At 34.7% G+C, this 18251-nt stretch overlaps 1 protein-coding gene across 2 annotated transcripts; it reads left to right on the forward strand.

Moving 5' to 3' along the window:
- The first annotated feature begins 231 nt into the window (after positions 1-231).
- LOC145690916 (uncharacterized) lies at positions 232-18001 on the forward strand. 2 transcript variants are annotated; one of them, XM_081766351.1, is made up of 2 exons: positions 232-768; positions 7180-18001. In XM_081766351.1, exons 1-2 carry the CDS (start codon positions 404-406, stop codon positions 8090-8092), a joined length of 1278 nt encoding a protein of 425 aa, XP_081622477.1. In that variant the 5' UTR covers positions 232-403; the 3' UTR covers positions 8093-18001. The 2 variants fall into 2 exon arrangements, with proteins under 2 accessions (XP_081622477.1, XP_081622478.1); XM_081766352.1 differs by lacking the exon at positions 7180-18001 and adding an exon at positions 4474-4578.
- Positions 18002-18251: the final 250 nt, after the last annotated feature.

Consider the following 18251-nt stretch of genomic DNA (forward strand, 5'->3'; position numbering starts at 1 on the left):
ACTCATTTTGTCAAGAGAGAGAAAACATTACTGCGTGTCCCCCATATATATATATATATATATATATATATATATATATATATATATACGTGTGTGTGTGTGTGTGTGTGTGTGAAAGCACATACAATATAATTTATTTTTATGTTTGGGCTACAAGTAGTTCAAATCCGCTACTCTTGAAGCACAGCTACGCTACTTTTTAATCTTCATATCTGGCAACACTTCCAACCTTATTAATTCTAGTAACCTAGAATCACTTTACGAAAGAAATACGCAACCGCAGAAGAAGGTTGGACAAATAAAGTTACTTTTCTGAAAGTTCTCGTAAATCATTCCATTAACTGGCAAAAAATATAAGGGAAGTTAAGACCAGTGTTAAATTCTTATTATATTTCAATTCACAATGGCTGGTGAGGCGTCTGTTAAGTTGGAATTGATGTGTAAAGAAGAAATTGTTTATTACTTACCTCAGGAAGATCCACTCGAAGGGAAAGGTTGGACAAACGCACTGATGACTGACAACAAAGAGTTAATATTATCTACAACGGAAGGAGAGCAAACAATGGACAAGGATACAGCTATGTGTTCTTTGGATGTGAAACTAAACGTTGATAAGGTGAAATCAGAATTAACAGTAGAAGATGATCCTGCATTTGAAAGTTATATAGAAACGCTACGAAAAGTAGTGGTTCAGGAGACTTGCGCGTCGTACTCTAATGACTCCCAACAACTAACCACAAAAAATTTAAATTCAGTTCGGCCAGAAAGGTAATGTTCATTTTTTCATATACTAATTGGCTCAGATTGATAATACGGTCACATGGGTTCGGAAAATTGTTGGTTAAAAGAAATGCTTCACAAAAAGTATTTATATATGGGAGATATATCGAACGTAAGTTAGTAATCTACAATTTGGGAATGGCGTGGCACACATACACTAGCTGTATACCAAATAATAACAAGGAATCGATGTTTTGTCAAGATATAAAGGAATATTTTTTTTTCAAGATATAAACTACAGCTCAAACAAGTCTTATGTAGTTTATATCTTAAATAAATGATTCTTTTGTTATTGATTACACATTAGTCACTAATTATTGCACATGTTTAAAATATAGGTACTCGACGATATTGTTTTATTTATATAGAGACTTGTAAAATAAATTGCGAGAATAATGTTCATTCTAAAATTTTCCAAATTAAACGTGGAATGTATTATACTGGAATAAAAACTATAGGCGTTTGTAATTTTACTCAGAATTTAGCTCAAAGGAGTCTAGCCTCATTCCTCCGGAGGGCTTAGAAAGATATTGACAAAATACAAAATCAAGAATAATGAGCCAACAATGGATGTTCATTAATTGTAGAGGTCCTTACACAAATCCATTTTTGCTGGACTAATTTCTTTCAAGGAAGTCTACTTTTTTAAATTCCCAGGAATCATTTCTATGGTATGGACCTCCATTTCTCAATATAGGATCACTTTAGGGGCTTAGTAAACCTACATGAATATGAATCGATGTACAAGCAACTGTAACGAGCATGCGCTAGATGGCCAGTAAAAAGAAGATTGCTGTGCAGATAAGGGCATTACGCAGAATGTTGGTAAACGAGGATAGCGCAAAATAATTTATTTAGGATAAACTTACATGTCTTGCGTGTCGAATGTGTACTTGAACGTTCCTAAGTATTTTATAGATAACACTCTGAAATGCTTTCTTTGCTTGCATATTTGTGTTCCGAAGTACCACAATACATTAAGGACGTAATTTCTTAATTATATGGATTCCTTCATTCCCAAACATTTTTCTAGTTCCGTGTCATGATTTGGCATATTCAATTTTTATACTCCATTTCGTTTACAGTGGTTACTAGATAACGTAACACGGGGTTACTTTGCACATCGGTCGTTAGTTTGCACGAAATATGAAAAGAGTTTCATAGTCCTTTATCGGTAGAACCATGAACTGTAAACAGGAAGTTTCAACTACGCAGTAAAATATATATATATATATATATTGCTGGGGGTTAGCATCAGTTCTAATTACCGGGAGGGTTTGTTATAGTAGTATGGATAGCAGTTACTGTAAAAACACCCTGTCTAAAAGAATTTCTGTCAAAGTTAAGTCAGTTTCGTAGAATACTAGCGCTTATAATTGGACTTCGATGCAATTGTTGAAATTGAAATGTGAAATGTTTCATAGGTGTGGTTACTTTCAACAACTTACAAAAAGGTATGTTGAACATACGTTTCCATGCAATGTTTTCATTCAGCATTTAAACATTTTACATTCTACACAAAACTGCATGCATTTTAGTAACATTGATATTATAATGATGGTACCGGTATCAGTACTTAGTTTGAATTATCGAGATTTGTAAAGGAAATTATGTATTTTCTGGTACCGATTATGGAACCACATTCTAATAGTTTAACATATGTCCCACAAAAGTGCCAGCTGACGAAAAGAAAAAAATCATTTTTATTAAACTGATTTGATTTGGTTATTTGCTTTGTCCAAGAATATGATCGGGACACTAATCAGTTTAAGATTTACGGGGTTTGTAACTTTCAGGCTGAAACCTACCCAAAATTGATTTTTTTTTTAACGGCAAGTCTGTAATTAAACACAAAAACAGTGACTTTAATCGGTTCTTACAGGTTTAGTCACGGGGGAACTGTTATGTGTGAGTCACTTGGAATTGTTCTAGTTTTTGGTGTAACGTCTTAGTTCCGTGATTGGCGGTAGTTCATATTTTTCCCATTAAGTGTCTCTGTACAGTCATATGGCAGTTTGGTACTGTGAGGTCACATGTTCTGTCTGCTTGTGCCTGTGTGCTGTTGCTGGTGGAATGCGGTGAGCGGGTACCTGAGTTTTCGTTTCATGGCGACGATCGAGTTAGCAAGTGCGATTGAGACACCGTAACATGAATTTAATATAAAGAATTTGAACTTGTCGTTTTTAAATAAGTTTGTATTAGATTCGGATATGAACTCATATGGCCTTTCAGTACTGTGGTTCAATTGAGTTAGAGAAAACCTGTGATGGTTGTGGTCGAACGCTGAAGATATTCCGACGTATGGTAAAAGTGAGCGTTTATTGGTTAGTCTTATTTGTCATAATAACAAGTTAGCTCGTTTTAATAAATCGACGTCTGTGCAGAAAGGAACATTTTCAGTAATGTGTAGTTGAGTATTGCGCATGTGTTGCTGCTATCTTAGGTTTTCGGGAATCAGAAACTTTGAGTTCATTATTCATGAGTGTTCTGGTATGACGAAACGGCGAGTGCTTTCGTTTTTTAATTGATATTATTTTTATTCTTGATTTGCTTTGCATTTGAGTATTTGGCGAAGTATTTGCTTTGCTTGTGGTTGTTCCATCATCTTGGTGAAATGCAATTTATTTTTCCTTGTCATGCTTCACTGATTTATAATTAGTGATGAATGATTTTTTAATTTTTTTTCCTTCTTACGTTAGCTTTATAGTAGTGGTTTGACTAAATATGATTTTTTTTGGATCTTTTTATTGTACTTGAGTAGGGTGTAGGTGGGTTGGTAGTCCCCATATAGATATCAATATTGATAGTCACCACTTCACCTGGATTGATTAAGAATGGTGTTTAGTAACATTTTGGCCCTTGTCTTTATAATATAATTCTTAACATTGTACATTATTTTGACTTGGACAGTAACTATAACCGATTCAACTGATCCAGTTCTGGGAGCAAATTGGAGTAATTGGGAATCATTCCTAAACTGCTCCCAACACCGGATCAGTTAAATCGTTGCAGTCACTGTTTGAGTCAAAGTAAAGATACGCCTAAAAATCTATTGCTAGTGATTCCTACGTGTATAAGCTGCAAGCCCAGTCTCCAAAAGTCTAGTGTTTTCTTAAAAAAAAAAAGTCTTTTTAAATCAAGCACCTCTCATACTACTTTTCTGGATCTGCCACTGTTCGTAATTTGTTTTCTAACAAACAATCCATTCCAGCATCTACCTAAATAGGAAATTCACCTAAATTTAAAACACAGGAGGCTCCAGTGGTAATAGTTTCCTATCTAAGTTGTATTTTGCACTTTGTATGTTTTATATTGTATCATATAGCAACAAATTTGTTTCTCTCAGTTATTACCGATAAGACAATTTTAAATTATATCTTTTGTGTTGTGAAGCGGAAAAACTGTTACTACCAATAACAAGTTTGATAATATTTCAAGAATAAGGATTGGAAATATTTTCCTAACTTGTTTCGGATTTGTACCTTTTACTTGCAACTATTCTACAACCAACTCTACTGAATAAATAATTTATTTCTTTTCATATTTAGGAGTTAAGTGTAACAAATAAGGTGTTTGTGCTTTCTACAATTTAGAAAGTTGTAAGAATATCTTTAGCTGGAAACTGTAAAGAAAGTTGTATTTTTTTTGTATTTTATTGTATTGTTGAAAGTTGTATTATATTTTTATTTACAGCAATTGGAGGTTTAATTATGCAGTTGTGCTTTGAAGGTTTTCCAGAAAGAACTGTCCAATAAATGTCGTTGTAAAGCATATTTACAAAGTTAGGCCTGAGAAATATGGTTGTATATTTAAAAATTTACTACTTAGGCCAAATGTGATTTATGCTTTTTAAGCCTCAGTCCGCCCAGCGGGCTAATCATTTTATATATTAAGAAGAAAGGGTTCTAGTTTTTATTACTTCTACTTTAATGTTACTTAATTATGCAGCGAGGCAGACGGTGACGACACCAATGAGTGAATGGTAGAGTGAGAAAAGTGGAAAGAAACGGCAGAATACCGCGAAAACCCACGTACACGTTTTTGTTCTTCAACTACAAAACCCGGTTGATGGAAGCTAAACGAAAAAGCAGAGCTTTGCCACTCAGACACCGTGTCTTAAATAAAAATAGAATAGTACCACTTTGCAGCTCACCTACAATACATATTCTATACTGATATTAATTTATTTTGCAACTCAGAATTTAAGTACAATATCATATAATTAAGAACATGCTACTCGAAACTAATAGATTTTGTATCTTTTTTGCCTCTAACTTCTGCGCTGATGACGGGTAATTAATTAAAGTAACTGATTGTAAAATTAACTTTTAGCACTTTTACGTCGGGAATCGAACTCGGCACCCTGTGCACAAATGGCACGCGCTAGCAATTCGAACAACGGCCAAGGATTTATCCACATGCACAAACTGTCCTATGACGAGAAAATGACAAGACTAGTGGTGGGTAAATTCCCAGGAAGATATTTTTCGGGAAGATTCCCAAAAATGAGAGTTTTCCGGCAATTTATGAACATTAACACATGAAAATGCATTCTGTTTGTTTATATAAGTTCAAAGTTAAATTCGTTTTTATATCACAGTATATTATTACAGTTGTCCCCAGAGGAGTCTTTAAAATGTATATTCTGAACGATGTTATGTTATTTTATTAATAGTTTATTATATTTAGAGAGTACGCATAAACGGATATTTATTTTCAATATGTTCTACGAAAGAAAATATGTTTCAAAAATGGTATAGTAAGTCCGCATACTTTTCAACGGCTAAAAAGTTTAAGTTTACATGTAAGTGGATTTTCGAAACTTGACTCTACCACTGATATAAACATATTAAATTTTTACATGTTATAAACAAATTAGGTTGGGTAACTGCCAGAAGACACATGTCCCACAATTTTTTCAACATTGGGGCTTAAATATGTATGTTCGCAGTACTTGCAGGAAAAATTCTTATGTTTATAATTTTGCATGTAATATTGCCACACGACCTCTCTTCCAGCCCATTTCTCGAAATGTCATGCTTTAATTTACATGTAAGTGAAGTCCAAGTACCTATTCAAAAATTCAAGCCAGAGACAGGAGACAGACCGACGTCTATTACTAACACTATTTCAGGGTTTATTAATAGTGCTACATCTCTATTTCTACGTAATTCTAAATTACTTTTAAAATGGTTCCTTTCCATTATTTGTAATTTAGTACTTTGCTATTTTGGCTATTGTTTTTAATTGGTGGACATGCATATGCGCCTACTTTTTGCGATATTCTATTCTGATGCGGTTGTTTTATGATTTCATATGTTAAATTACGTTACCAACATTAAATTCAGACAGCATTGCCGAGCGAGCGTAGCCAGTGAAGGCGGGATAGAGCCCCGCAGGGCACGTTGTTTTCTATCTTCGTTACCAGCAATTCACTTTCTTTTCTCACATAAATCACTTCCTCTTACACTTACGGTTCGTGAAAATCCTGTACCCCCTAAAAGAAATTGTGTTCGGTACTTTCTTGAGTATTTGTACATCACTGTCGACTCATTTGTTCCGTAAATTGTCCTACGTTTTGCTAGTTTATGGCCCCTATACTAAACAATTACCCTACATTTAGTTCAAATGGAAATTGAATTTAAGAAAATCATATTGTTAGTTGTATAAAGTACAGTCAAATAATTTTAAATTTTTTAACGTCCAAATTCTTTAAAGTTTAGAAGTAATTCATATTATTTTAAAATAAAGTAATTAGTCATATTGTTCTTATAATTTGGAAGATAAAGTAGAGAAATGGAAATAAATTCCTTCCCTGTTAACCTCCAGTTCACCGGTCAAGCGTCTAGACCACTGAACCACGATCAACACGCTTAAACGATTCATCTTTAGTCTGGTTACGTTAAGTTTCTCTGCGTCAGCTTGGAAAGTTGTATGTTCTTTTTTTGTTTTTTTTTGAAAAAGACTTTCGTGTTCCTTTTATGATAATATAAGTGAATAATCTTCGGTACAGTTTTTATTAATACGTTGAGTTGTTATTAAACCTTTGGATCAAAAATTTGTTTTTTTCCACACGAAGCTACAGATATGACATTTACTTCTCATACTCTCCATTTGTTTCAAAGCAGTCACCTTTACATGGTCAATGACCTATGACCGCCACGATACAAAGGATTGTTCAATTTGATATATTGAAAAAGCTACAGGCTCTTATTTTGAAAGTAGAAAGATATGGAGACTTCTCAATGGTACTCCAGTTGATATTTCTACAATATTTCATGTAATAAAACAAATTGAGGGTAATTTTATCATGAAATATAGCCAATGATATTTTTTTTTATTGTTGCTACTTAATCATTATCTCCAATCACATTTCGTTGTTTGTTGAATATGTTACAGGTCCGATAACGTATATGCTTCCCACGGAGAAGAGAATACGTTTATTATATTAAAGAAAGCCATTTCTCATTCAGATCAGGAATATCATACTTCGATGCAGTTTGCCAAAGGTTTTCATCGATCGCGTTTGTCAAGACATATGCTGACACAGGAAAGTGGAAAGCGTCATACGTACCAAGACACTGATGAACGCTTTAGTCAAAGCTCAAATATGTCAAGCGGGAATTTAATGCATACAAGTGAGAAATCCCACATCTGCGGAGTATGTGGAAAGAAATTTCGTGTAAGTTTAAGTTTGGCTAAACACGTGTTAATCCATACAGGAGAAAAAAATCACACTTGCCAAGAGTGCGGAAAGTCATTTAATCGACGTTCTAATTTCACTAGACACACGTTAATCCACACAGGAGAAAAGCATCACACATGCCGAGAGTGTCGCAAGTCATTTAATCTACGCTCAAATTTAGTTAAGCACATATTAATCCACACAGGTGAAAAAAATCACACTTGCCAAGAGTGTGGTAAGGCATTTAGTCAACGTTCACATTTGGCTAGACACATGGTAATCCACACAGGAGAAAAGCATTACACATGCCAACAGTGTGGTGTAGCATTTAAATATCGTTCAAATTTGGCTACACACATGTCAATCCACACAGGAGAACAGCATCACACATGCCAAGAGTGTGGTAAGTCATTTAATCGACGTTCAGATTTGGTTGGGCACATGTTAATCCACACAGGAGAAAAAAATTACACTTGCCAAGAGTGTGGTAAGGCATTTAAACGACGTTCAGATTTGGTTAGGCACCTGTTAATCCACACAGGAGAAAAAAATTACACTTGCCACGAGTGTGGTGAAGCATTTAAATATCGTTCAAATTTGGTTAGTCATATTAATCCACACAGGTGAAAAAAACCACACTTGCCAAGTTTGCGGCAAATCATTTAATCGGCGTTCATATGTTACTACACACACGTTAATCCACACAGGAGAAAAACATCACACGGGCCGAGATTGTGGTAAGGCATTTAATCAACGTTCACATTTGGCTACACACATGTCAATCCAGACAGGAGAACAGCATCACACATGCCAGGAGTGTGGTAAATCATTTAATCGACGTTCAAATTTGGTTAGGCACATGTTAATCCACACAGGAAAAAAAAATCACACTTGCCAAGTTTGCGGCAAATCATTTAATCGACGTTCATATTTTACTACACACACGTTAATCCACACAAAAGAAAAGCATCACACTTGCCGAGTGTGTGGTGCGGCATTTAATCGACGTTCAGATTTGATTACACACTTATCAATCCACGCAGGAGAAAATAAACACACTTGCCAAGTTTGCGGAAAATCATTTAATCGACCTTCACATTTGATTGCACACTTGTCAATACACGCAGAAGAAAAGCGTCACACATGCCAACAGTGTGGTAAGTCATTTAATGGACGTTCAGATTTGGTTACGCACATGTTAATCCACACAGGAGAAAAAAATCACACTTGCCAAATTTGCGGAAAATCATTTAATCGACCTTCACATTTGATTGCACACTTGTCAATCCACGCAGGAGAAAAGCATCACACATGCCAAAAGAGTGGCAAGTAATATAATCGACGTTCAGATTTGACTAGACACATGTTAATTCACACAGGAGAAAAGAATCACACGTGCAAAGAGTGTGGAAAGACATTCATTCAACTTTCACATCTATCTACAAAATGTCAATCCACAGAGGAAAAAATATCTCGTGCAAGGACGCTGGAATTGAATTTATTCAACGTTATACGTTTTTGACCAACAGGAAGAAAACGTCATACGCGAAAAATTGTGGAAAAGTGTAAAGTCTACGTTCAAATTTAGAAGAAATTTCAGTAACAAAATAAAACACCACAGAGATTCAAGAGCAAAGATATCGTTTTCTCAAGGCTCACACATAATAAATCACATGTTAATTCACACAAGACAATAACCACACGTACGGAGAGTAGAAAAACATTTACAGTCATTTCGCATTTGGAGGTGGCTTTATTAAAACATTTCAATAAACAAGCATGCAAACGGTGTTGAATAGGATATAGTTTGGTATCAGGTTTGGCAAGACATGTAACTCTACTTAGGATATAGAGAGATTTTGCGTACTCGCAAGATGTTAAATTCTGAAAAAATGATAAGTTCTCGATTAGTCCTACAAAAGAGGTTTACAATAATATTAAAGGAAATATTAAGTATTTTAAATGACATACCTGTATTTTGTAACGGAATGTGCTTTGGAAGACGTTTTAAGTTCGTAAAATTGGCAGATATTACGGCAAATTGGTGCCGCATCTACTCTACGAACTGCGCTTTTGCCTTGCCGTCACAGGGATTGCAGCATAGTAAAAAATGACTGACGCCGAGGAAGATTTGAATGACGATTCCTCAAGTAAATGTTTATCTGAAAATAATGACTTCAAATATACCCCTTCTTGAGTCTACATTAATGTAATGGAGATAACGGAAATTAGTTTAAGCGACATCTATAATCAGGGTGCATCTTCTTTATCAGCTTCAAGTGTAGATATAGCGGAACAAACATGTTCCATGGCTATTTCAACACTAAGGCTTTCTGGATCATCTGCGATTTGGCTGCATCTTGCTGGTTGATACGTGGTTGCGCAGGCCCGTTTTTACCGCATATATTTATACAGGGTGCGGCACGTAAAACCGGCCCGTAAAGTGAACACATAAAATGAAATGTATTGAATATGATTAACTAAAACACAGAAATGAAATGTAATGTATTGAATATGACTAATCACCTTCACAGCAGGTGCTGAAAGTGTCCTCCGCCCACTTCAACACACATGTGAGCACGATTGAGGAGATTAATATATACCCTTGTCAGTTCTTGTGTTGTAATGCTATTGGTGACATCCTGAATCCTGGTCTTGAGTTCTTCCATTGTGTGTGGATTTGTTTCGTATACTCTTCCCTTTAAGAGTCCCCATAAGTAAAAGTCACACGTGGACAAGTCTGGTGACATTGCTCAACAGCCATGAACAGAAATGCACCCTCTTCTGCAGGTCAGACTCCTTCAGCTCTTGCACAACACTTATCCGGTACTGGTTTAACTTCAGTCCCCTTAAAACACATCTGCAACTTCTCTCACCCGTATGAACCTGTTGACTCAATCTCCTGGTTGACTTACGACGTACTTCTTGTCATTATCTCCTCCACCTGCATCTTTAATTCAGTTGTGCAGACAGATGGTCGTCTGTTCCTGGGAGCATTTTGAACCGATCCTGTACGCTGCCATTTTTCAATCAATTCCTGTATGGTGCTTTTTGCTCGCACAGAACGTCCTGGCACATATTTCAGCATGTTTTGGAGCATTTAGGTTTAGTAAATTAAAACAAATCATTGTTGACCAAAAGTATAGTTTTGCTTTAAATTAAATTACAACACAGTATGAGTGCACACTGAACAAAACACAAAAGAACAGAATCTAACCTAATCAACATCCATGTCACTGAGCTAGCTGTGATAATGTTGATATTTATTGCAGGGAGCAGTAATCATTGAGTGCTTTTTGCACATGTTTTTCCAAAATATGTAGATGCCAGGCGAGTTCAAAATTAATCAACCTTCATGTCACTGCCCTCTTTCATAGATTGTTGGCATGTATTGCAAGTAGTAGTAATTGTTGACTGCCTTCTGAACACATTTTTTCAACAATCATTACATTGAAGGCGAGTTCTGTTTTGTCTTGAACAGGAGATGTAAAAGATATCTCTTCGGATATGTTAGACTGGTTCATCATCGGTATTTTGCTTTCTATAATGTGCCAAGAACAGCAGCAATTTTTTTTTCAAAGTTGAGATTTCAGAACGGGCTTTCAGGTTTTCATTTATTAGTACTAATGCTAACTCATACAGATGTGGTCTTCTTGTATTATTTTTGATGTTAGGGATGTTAAAAATGAAACAGCGACTGAAACCTAATGAAAGTTTTACTTACATTTTATGGAAATGCGAACCAAAAAAAATTACGATTTGGCTACCTCTGATGGCAGATGGGCCATCCACCCTCCAATACAAACTGTGGCATTGTACTAAACCGGAAGTAATGTTTTCGATAATTTTTTCGTAGAGGATTCATATGTTTCTGGGCAGCGAGGTATTGCTTCAGGATGAGACATAACTTTCTAATCCAGATTTATAAATGGGAGAGAAACGGGCTGTTTTCCAAGAACAGGGAAAAAAGGTTTCCCTGACGCATCTATGAAAAGTGAGCGAAAACGGAAAAGAAATAATAGATGACGTCGAACGCAGAAAGGTTTTGTTTATGTTGTCCTGGCCAGAGGCTCTCAAGCCGGAGAGAAAACAAAAGTGCAGAAGTGATAGATAAATGAGATAAAATGGACGAGCAAACGGATTGAAAAGGAAGTACGTTGATTATGCAGTTTAGAATTTATTACAAAATAACTCATTAAAATTTTTGGTTTTCCCTCAAGTTTGCACCTGATGCATCATTGTACCTTACTAGAGGTATGCTAGAAGTTTTAGACCTAAGACCAAAATTGTTTAGTGTTGTTGATGCTGGTGTCTGATTTTTTTTAAAAAATATATAGTTTAGTTGTAAAAAATATAGTATTCGCTGCTTCTCAATAGCTTTTTTCCTATATCAGAAATTCTTTTAAGAATGTGTGTTCATTTGGAAATGCACGCCACAAGCTTTTACTTATTTCGGAATGTATGGCAACTCTGTTCGCCGTGCCTTGTTGGAAATTTCATTGATTTTATTTTTTTAAACAGTACAAAGTATTTATTATTGTTGCATTAAAAACATCGGAGAAATAACCCAGTCTCGTCTATTGTTCCATCTATTAAAAGTGTTCACTGTAACACCTGTAGTTTTTTACAAATTTCACCAAATAGGCCTTCCTTCAGTCAGGCACAAACTTTCTTTTTGAGTTGGATTGCTGGCTTCTGGTTTCCGGAGTAACATATGGAACGGGGAACTCGCGGTCTGGGAGAAGCAACTCTGTATATGAGATGACACATTCTGTTTGAAATATACAGATGACATAACCTAAGCTGTTATTTTTACGCACGTTATGAATATTGTACTATCCCAAATCGAGTCCTTGAATAGAATTGTCGACAAAGGGTCTGATGTTATCCCATGTTTACTGTCGATCCATATCTAAGCCCAAGTTATAGTCACCAAAATGAGCAACTTTGTCAGATCCTAATGGCAACTGGAAGTGATTCGTGGCATGTTTCAAGTAAATTTTGAGGACTGTTTCTATATGGTCTGCAGAAACACCCGACGAAATTTCTGTTTTTGGACATACTTACCTTAGCTCAAATAATTTCACACTCACGTACGAGATGATTCTGTGCTCTGCTTCAGTAGTAGAAAATGGATCGATCTGGAACAGCTTCGCACAACATCAATCAATTCAGAAGCCCCTGGGAAATTGAGCACCTTACACCGTGAGCCCACGGTCTTTTACGACCTCCATTTTAGGGGTGAATTTATTCCCTTTTATGACCACTTTTTAGGGAGTGTATTCGTTCTCTTTTACGAGCACATTTTAGGGGGTGAACTCATTCCCTTTTATGAGCATATTTTCCACATAGCATAACATCAGACTACGTAACATAACGAACATACAGCAGAGCAGATAACACATAAGACTCGTTCCCTTTTATACCTCCATTTTAGGGGTGTACTCGTTCCCTTTTGTGAGCATATTTTTCAACTCCTATTTTAACATAGGAGATAACACATAAGATTACGAACACATAGAAGAGAAGATAACACATAACACTACGTCACACACAGCAGAACAGATAACACGTAAGAGTACATAACATAACAAGGGTGTACTCGTTCTCCTTTATGAGCATATTTTTCAACCCTTGTATGGCTTATTTTCCAACCCTTAATTTACCATAACAGAGACTACGAAACATAGCGGACATAGCACAGGGGGTGTATTCATTTTCTCCATCCCTAGACTACGAACACACAGCAGACCAGAGAATACATAAGGTTCATTCCCTTTTATGAGCATATTTTTCAACCCCTATTTTAACATAACAGAAATGACATAAGAACACATAACTCATTCCAACCCTTACTTTAACATAACGAGCAAAGATTACAATCGAACACCCACGGTCTACAGATAATCATTTTAGAGGGTGTATTCATTCATTCTCTTTGATGATCATTTTTTCCACCCCTAATGAAATTACATAGCAGAGCAGATAATACATAAGATTCGTTCCCTTTTATGAACACTTTTTAGGGGGTGAACTCGTTCCCTTTTATGATTACCTTTTTCAACCCCTATTTGAACATTTTAACATAGCAGAAATGACATAAGCATGTTCTCAAACTACTGACCATCGTGAACAAAGGTCAAACTCGAAAACGAAACAACATATCGAGGTGCTGTTTCCACATTTAGCAATTGGTCATCAGGTACTACAAGTTCCAAAATAATGACCATCGAGGTCAAAGGTCAAAATACTTAAAACCTTATATCTCGAAAACGGAGCCACATACTCAGGTGCTGTTTCCAAACCTAGTAATAGATCATCAACTAGTACAAGTTCCAAAATAGTGGCGATCGAGGTCAAAGGTCAACATACTTAAAACCCAATAACTCGAAAACGGAGCCACATATTGAAGTGGTGTTTCCACATTTAGTAATTGGTAATCAGGTACCACATGTCCCAAAATAATGACCATCAAGGTCAAAGGTCCAAATACTTAAAAGCTAATAACTCAAAACTAGAGCCGCATATTGAGGAGCTGTTTCCACATTTAGTAATCGGTCATCAGGTACTACAAGTTCCAAAATAATGATCATCGAGGTCAAAGTATTTAAAACCTAATAACTCGAAAATGGATCCACATATTGAGGTGCTGTTTCCACATATAGTAATTGGTCATCAACTGCTACAAGTTTCAAAAATAGTGGTCATCGAGGTTAAAGGTCAAAATACATAAAACCAAATAAGTCTTAAATGGATCGACATACTGAGGTGCTGTTTCCAAATCTAGTAACTGGTCATCAACTACTACCAGTTCCAAAATAATGATCATCGAGGTCAAAGGTCAACATACTCAAAACCTAATAACACGAAAACTGAGCCACATATTGAGGTGCTGTTTCCACATTTAGTAATTGGTCATCAACTACTACAAGTTCCAAAATAATGATCATCGAGGACAAAGGTCAAAATACTTAAAACCCAATCACTCGTAAACGGCGCCAAATATCGAAGTGGTGTTCCCATATTTAGCAATTGGTCATCAACTGCTACAAGTTCCAAAATAATGATCATCGAGGTCAAAGGTCAACATACTTAAAACCTAATAACACGAAAACTGAGCCACATATTAAGATGCTGTTTCCACATTTAGTAATCGGCCACCAACTACTACAAGTTCCAAAAATAATGATCATCGAGGTCAAAGGTCAACATACTTAAAACCTAATAACTCGAAAACTGAGCCAAATATTGAGGTGGTGTTTCCACATTTAGTAATCGGTCACCAAAGACCACATGTCTCAAAAGTGTCAACCACCGAGGTCAAAGGTCAAACTCGAAAACGGAGCCAAATATTGAGGTGGTGTTTCCACATTTAGTAATAGTTCATCAATCACTGCAAGTTCCAAAATAATGACCATCGAGAGCTTGTAAACGGAGCAACTGATAAATTTTGTACAAAGCAGATAAAGTGAAGGAGGAATAAATTTGAGTGGCCTATTCAATTTTGTACCAACGAGAAATGCCATTTTAACTAGCTGAGAATTAGAGGTCTTCTTGTACTAATTAAATAAACGAAGGAATATTGTACCAATGAGAAGTGTCGTTTTTTCTAGACCATGTTCTAATATTTAAACGAACGAAGGGGTGAATTTGAATGACCTATTCAATTTTGCACCAACGAGAAATAATTGCGTATTTTAAATCATTTTGTACTATTTAAAGAAACAAACAACCGGATAAATTTAACCGGCTCAGAAGTTCAATATTATTTTGTACTCTTGAGTGAGCTTTCCAATTTTGTAGCAAGAAGGACTATTTTCTAACTAACTCAGAATTTCATTTCATTTTTGTAATACTCAAATTTGGATGGAGTGTTTAGTTTTCTACGAACCAGAAAAATTTGATTGTATTATTTCCTTAGGTACCAACTGGAAAAAGTGAAGGGCCATTATTCAAATAAACGAAGGAATAGAGTATTTTGTTTTTGTACCAACTAGAAAAAAAGAAGTGAAGTATGAATAAAATTTAGGTTGACTATTTTCTTTTGTACCAACTGGAATGTTCTATTTTTGTATCAATCAGAAAAAAAACGAAGAGCCATTTTAACAAGTTCATAATTTCTGTAACGAGAGAATAATTTCGATGTTCTACTTTTTATACCAACGAGAAAAAATGAACTAGCTGAATATTTAAATATACGAAAGAATAAATTTAAGTGACCTATTCAATTTTGTACCAATGAGAAATGTCATTTTTAACTCGTTCAGAATGGAATATTTTGTTCTATACCACCGAGAAAAAACAAAGAAATTGTACCATTTTGGGGTATTCAAATAAACAAAGAACTTATAATTTGTGTCAACTCTAAAAAGGGCCATTTTGTATTATTTCAACAAACAAAAGGAAAAAAGCAAAAAGGACCATTTTAAACTAGTCTAGTAAACGAAGGCATAAATATGAGTGAGACCAGAGAAAAAACTGAGGAATTCCCATTTTAACTAGTTCAATATTTCTGTACAATTTTGTAGTACCCAAATAAACGAAAGAAGGGTCATTAAAAAAACTTAGGATTACTTGAGTAGTCTAAGTTCTTGTACTCATTCGAAGAAAAGCAAAGAAGAACCATTTTAAGTAGCTCAGCTTTTTTATACCTAATGTTCTAACCATTTATAACAGGCTTAGATTTTTATACCTTTTTGTAATATTTGCAAACAAAAAAGCAAGGAAATACCATTTTAAATAGCTCAGAATTTCTTGACCATGTTGTACTATTTAAAGAAGCGAAGGGATAAATTCAATTTTTCACCAACGAGAAATGCCAGTTTAACTAACTCAGCATTTTATATCATTTTGTATTATTTCAACAAACAAAGGAATAAGCAAAAAAAAGGGGATCATTTTAAACTAGTCTAATAAACGAAGGCATAAATATGAGTGAGCAATTTAATTTTGTAGCTGAGTATTTTCACGAAAGAACAAAATTGTACTAATCAGAAAAGGCGAAGAAGACACATTTTAACTAACTGAGAATTTCTGTACCTTTTTGTACTATTTAAACAAACGATGGGATAAATTTGAGTGACCTGTTTTTTGTACTAACCAGAAAAATCGAAGAAGGTACCTTTATGCTAGCTCAATGAACGAAAGAATAAATTTGGGTGTTCTACTTTTTTATATCAAACAAGAAAGAACCATTTTGTACTACTCAAATAAACGAAAGAAAAAGCGAAAAAAGACCTTTTTAACTAGCGCAGAATTTCTGTAACGCAAAAATTAATTTGGATGGAGTAACAAGAAAGAAAGCAAAGATATACCATATTAACTATTTAAATAAACGAAGGGATAAATTTAAGTGATCTATACCATTTTGTACCAAAGAGAAATGCCATTTTTATCTAGCTTAGAATTTCTAGTGCATGTTGTATTATTTAAACAAAACGAAGGGTTAAATTTGAGAAAGTGAACATGAACCATTTTACTCAAATTTGGATGGAATATTTAGCTTTGTATGAACCAGAAAAAAAGTGAAGAAGGACCATTTTAACTAACTCAGACTTTTATACCATTTTGTACTACTTTCTGTACCAATCAGAAGAAAATCAAAGAATGGTCATTTTAACCAGCCAAGCAGAAAAAAGGAAAGAATTAACACATTGTACTGACCAGAAACGGAGAAGACATTTATTGAGGTGTCCTATTTCTTTTTTTATCAACGAGAACCATTTTTAACTGGGTTAGAATTTTACACCTTTTTGAAAAATTTGTATCAAATTGAAAAAAGCAAGGAAATACCATTTTAAATAGCTCAGCATGTTATAGCTTCTTGTGTTTTTGGTCTACCCAATTTCTTGACCATGTTGTACTATTTAAACAAACAAAGGAATAAATTTGTGTGACCTATTCACTTTTATAGCAAGCAGAAAAAGGAAAGAATAAATTTGAGTAGCTTAAGCAAGAAAGGTCAATGGTAACTAGCCTTTTTGTGCTATTAAATTTGAGTGACCTATTGAAGAATGAATAAATTTTGTTTGCAATTAAAAAAGCGGAGAAGGTCTACTTTCTGTACCAACCATAGAAAAACAAATTTGTTTGACCTATTCACTTTTATAGCAAGCAGAAAAAGCATGAAAAAAAGGGAAGAAGGTTCATTATAAAAAGCTAGATATTTTTATACCATTTTGTATTACTCTATTTCATTTTTGTAACAATCAGAAGAAAACAGCTCAGAATTATATACCTTTGTGGTGTTACATTTTGTATTATTTTTGTGTCATCCAGAGAACGATTTAAACTGCCTCTCCCTGACAAATCAGTTGCCAGAGTCCAATGTTTGTAATATTACAATACTACAAATTGATCCATTTAATAGTTCAAGTTCTTCTATTTTTACACAATCAAATGCATATGCTACAGTGGGCTCAGTGTTCATTTACAGAATTAAATAATTGTTTATCTTTCTCTAAAAACATTTCTACTATTTTGTTGATATAATAATCACACTCTGTAATGTATTCATATACCAGATTAAATTTTTTCTCCAAAGTATAAGTGTTCTTAATATTACAACTTTTAAAATGCTTCTTTAAATAAATTTTATAGATTTTTTCTCTCATTTCACGTTTAATTGAGATCGTCCACCCCTTTTGCAATAATTCGTAATCATGCTGCAGCAAACAGTTGTGATCTTTTTAATTTTCATTACGTTTAGAACATGCTTCACATAATAATATTGAATTTGGTGTATACTCATTAAATAATTGTATAACACATGTATCACTAATAGTTT

This window comes from Thermobia domestica, chromosome 7 (assembly GCF_964235325.1).
Source record: "Thermobia domestica chromosome 7, izTheDome1.hap1.1, whole genome shotgun sequence".
Classification (NCBI taxonomy): domain Eukaryota; kingdom Metazoa; phylum Arthropoda; class Insecta; order Zygentoma; family Lepismatidae; genus Thermobia; species Thermobia domestica.